Source organism: Borostomias antarcticus, assembly GCF_949987555.1.
Source record: "Borostomias antarcticus genome assembly, chromosome: 24".
Lineage (NCBI taxonomy): Eukaryota > Metazoa > Chordata > Actinopteri > Stomiiformes > Stomiidae > Borostomias > Borostomias antarcticus.
The window spans coordinates 3,127,519-3,130,691 of record NC_140257.1 but is presented as its reverse complement, the minus strand read 5'-3'; the positions used below and the strand labels follow the sequence as shown (position 1 = coordinate 3,130,691).

The 3,173-nt window shown below is 42.8% G+C and overlaps 1 protein-coding gene across 1 annotated transcript; it reads left to right on the top strand.

Annotated features, from left to right (window-relative positions):
* Window positions 1-251: 251 nt before the first annotated feature.
* Window positions 252-2,832, top strand: LOC311325231 (H-2 class II histocompatibility antigen, E-B beta chain-like; the record flags this gene model as incomplete). Its single annotated transcript, XM_084457899.1, has 4 exons — window positions 252-546; window positions 1,449-1,730; window positions 2,391-2,507; window positions 2,807-2,832. 4 exons carry the CDS (start codon window positions 252-254, stop codon window positions 2,830-2,832), a joined length of 720 nt encoding a protein of 239 aa, XP_084314025.1.
* Window positions 2,833-3,173: the final 341 nt, after the last annotated feature.

The window sequence follows — 3,173 nt, the reverse complement described above, 5'->3', positions numbered from 1 at the left end:
GTCCACGCAAAAAGCAGGTAGGCTACATTATCATAAACTACACACCGTGAGTCCGTATAATACAGTCTGTATAAAGTCTATGGTATTAACAGGTATAATTGGCTTTCCATCAATGAACTAATGACAGTGATCTTATTGTTACATATTGTTTCATATAACATTTGTATTGAATGTTTCTGAATTGTTCTTTGACATGATCATGAATTATGAGAAAATAAAGTGTGTAATGAATTCTTTTGAAAACTGTTATTATGCATTATTTGTTCTTCAATATTTCAGATGGATATGAGCACTGCAGGGTGGCACACTGCTTATACTCTACGGAGCAACCGCATGAGTACATAGACTCTTTAATTTATAATAAGATTGAGTATCTCAGGTTCAACAGCACTAAGGGCAGGTTTGAGGGATACACTGAGCTTGGTCTGCATAATGCTAAGAGAATAAATGATGATCCTGCTATCATGGCTGCTATGCGAGCGAAGCTGGAGAGTGTCTGCAAGCCTCACGCTGAAATGGAGTTCTCTCACGTACTGGAGAAGACAGGTGAGCTGCCCTCCTCACCACAACAACATCACATCTCTCACTCACCAGATGATACGACACCTCTTTCATCTGTTCACTACAAAACCTGTAATGAAGCTTCTGTCTGGTGGATATGTTACGGTCAATGTGAGAAAACGGGGAATGTGAGCTTTTCCCGGTTATTGCGCACATCCCCGACCTCGCGGGGAATGTAGGAGGAACATGTGCGTTTCTCACATCTCCCGGGTAATGTGCACATTCCCCCACCTTGAGGGAGATGGGAGAAATTGGTTAGTATTCCTCACATCTCCCGTACGGTCGGGGATTGTGCACATTAACCTGGAAATGCTTACAATTCCCGACCTTGCGGTAAATCTAGCAAAGTCCAACCGTATGCAAAACCTCTGCGCAGAAAAAAAAAAGCTCACATTCCCCGTTTTCTCACATTGACCGTAACAGATATAAAGCAACATAGACCTGATGATGATTAAATGATGATGTTTTCATCTTGTGGGATGGGAGGATGATATTGTTTTTCACCATTCAGAACTGGTGGACTGCATTACTGGTCACCTCTGGGACTAAGAGAGATCTAGAAACAAACATGATGAATCTACACAGTTATATTAAAGACCAATAATAGAGTAGCATATTAAATACCAATAATAGAGTAGACATATTAAAGACCAATAATAGAGTAGACATACTAAAGACCAATAATACAGTTTATATAATAAAGACCAATAATACAGTATATATAATAAAGACCAATAATACAGTATATATAATAAAGACCAATAATACAGTATATATAATAAAGACCAATAATAGAGTTAATTAAAAGAGAACAGAACCCTGATCAATATGATATGAATGATAGTGTTATATGAACTAATGTGTTGCTGTTTTTCCTCCACTATCAGTGGAGCCCTCTGTCAAACTTCTCTCAGTGACCCCCTCTAGTGGCAGACACCCTGCCATGCTGGTGTGCAGCGCCTATGACTTCTACCCCAAAAAGATCAGAGTGACCTGGAAGAGGGATGGACAGGAAGTGACCTCAGACGTGATCTCCACTGAGGAGTCGGTCAACGGTGACTGGTACTACCAGTTCCACTCCCAACTGGAGTACACGCCCAGATCCGGGGAGAAGATCTCCTGCATGGTGGAGCACGCCAGCCTGGACAGACCCCTCGTGAAGCACTGGGGTGAGTTCACTGTCCAGCTGTTGTTAGGGTGTTGTCATGGTGTACTAGGGTGAGTTCACTGTTCAGCTGTTGTTAGGGTGTTGTCATGGTGTACTAGGGTGAGTTCACTGTTCAGCTGTTGTTAGGGTGTTGTCATGGTGTACTAGGGTGAGTTCACTGCTCAGCTGTTGTTAGGGTGTTGTCATGGTGTACTAGGGTGAGTTCATTGTTCAGCTGTTGTTAGGGTGTTGTCATGGTGTACTAGGGTGAGTTCACTGTCCAGCTGTTGTTAGGGTGTTGTCATGGTGTACTAGGGTGAGTTCACTGTCCAGCTGTTGTTAGGGTGTTGTCATGGTGTACTAGGGTGAGTTCACTGCTCAGCTGTTGTTAGGGTGTTGTCATGGTGTACTGGGGTGAGTTCACTGCTCAGCTGTTGTTAGGGTGTTGTCATGGTGTACTAGGGTGAGTTCACTGCTCAGCTGTTGTTAGGGTGTTGTCATGGTGTGCTGGGGTGAGTTCAGGTGAGCAGGGTACGAGTGCTGTGTTGTGGCTGGGTACCTGAATGACCCTGACTGTGACTGTGTGTGCTAGCGTATGATAGATGGTGGTCTGTCAGAAGCTACATACAGGACAGCTACAGTGTCATCACATGCTAACAGAAGGGTCGTTTCTCCTTGACAGACCCGTCCATGCCTGAGTCTGAGAGGAATAAGATCGCCATCGGGGCGTCTGGGCTGGTGCTGGGACTGGTCTTTGCACTGGCTGGACTCATCTACTACCAGAAGAAGAAATCCAATGGTGAGTCATCATCTGTGTGTAGAGAACATGTACAGTCTTCATAGTCATCTGTGTGTAGAGAACATGTACAGTCTTCATAGTCATCCAGTCTTCACAGTCATCTGTGTGTTATGTACGCAGCACACTGTAAAATAATCATGATGTAAGAAAGATTCACTTATACATTGAGAGATGTATTTTTCAAGAATACTGCTCCTGTGTTCAGTGGATGGTGGCAGCAATGTTGATTTATTTGTTGAAATATCACATAGTGATTGTGTCACCTCTGTCTCTTCACCCTCTCTGTGTTTATTTCACAGGGCGGATGCTGGTGCCTGCTAGCTAAGGTGAGACTCCTCTTGTCACAGAAAAGTTTCACCAACTACTACAACTGACTGTGCCTGATGGTCATTGTAACGGTTTTCTTTTATCTTCTCAGGTTTGCAGGTCTGTTTCTGAATCCACTGCTGAACTAGACCTGATATTAGAGCTTCCTTCTAACCAGAAATCTCAGTTCAAATGAAATAACGCTAAAATGCTTGAGCGTAATACAATATATTTGCTCCATATTAACCAATACTGTCTTAAGAAGGCCATACATATGTGTTATGAGTTTGTCTCTCTATATGCAACAAAAATATTCCCTTTAATACGCAAATAATGCATTGTCCTGTGTGTTATTAATCA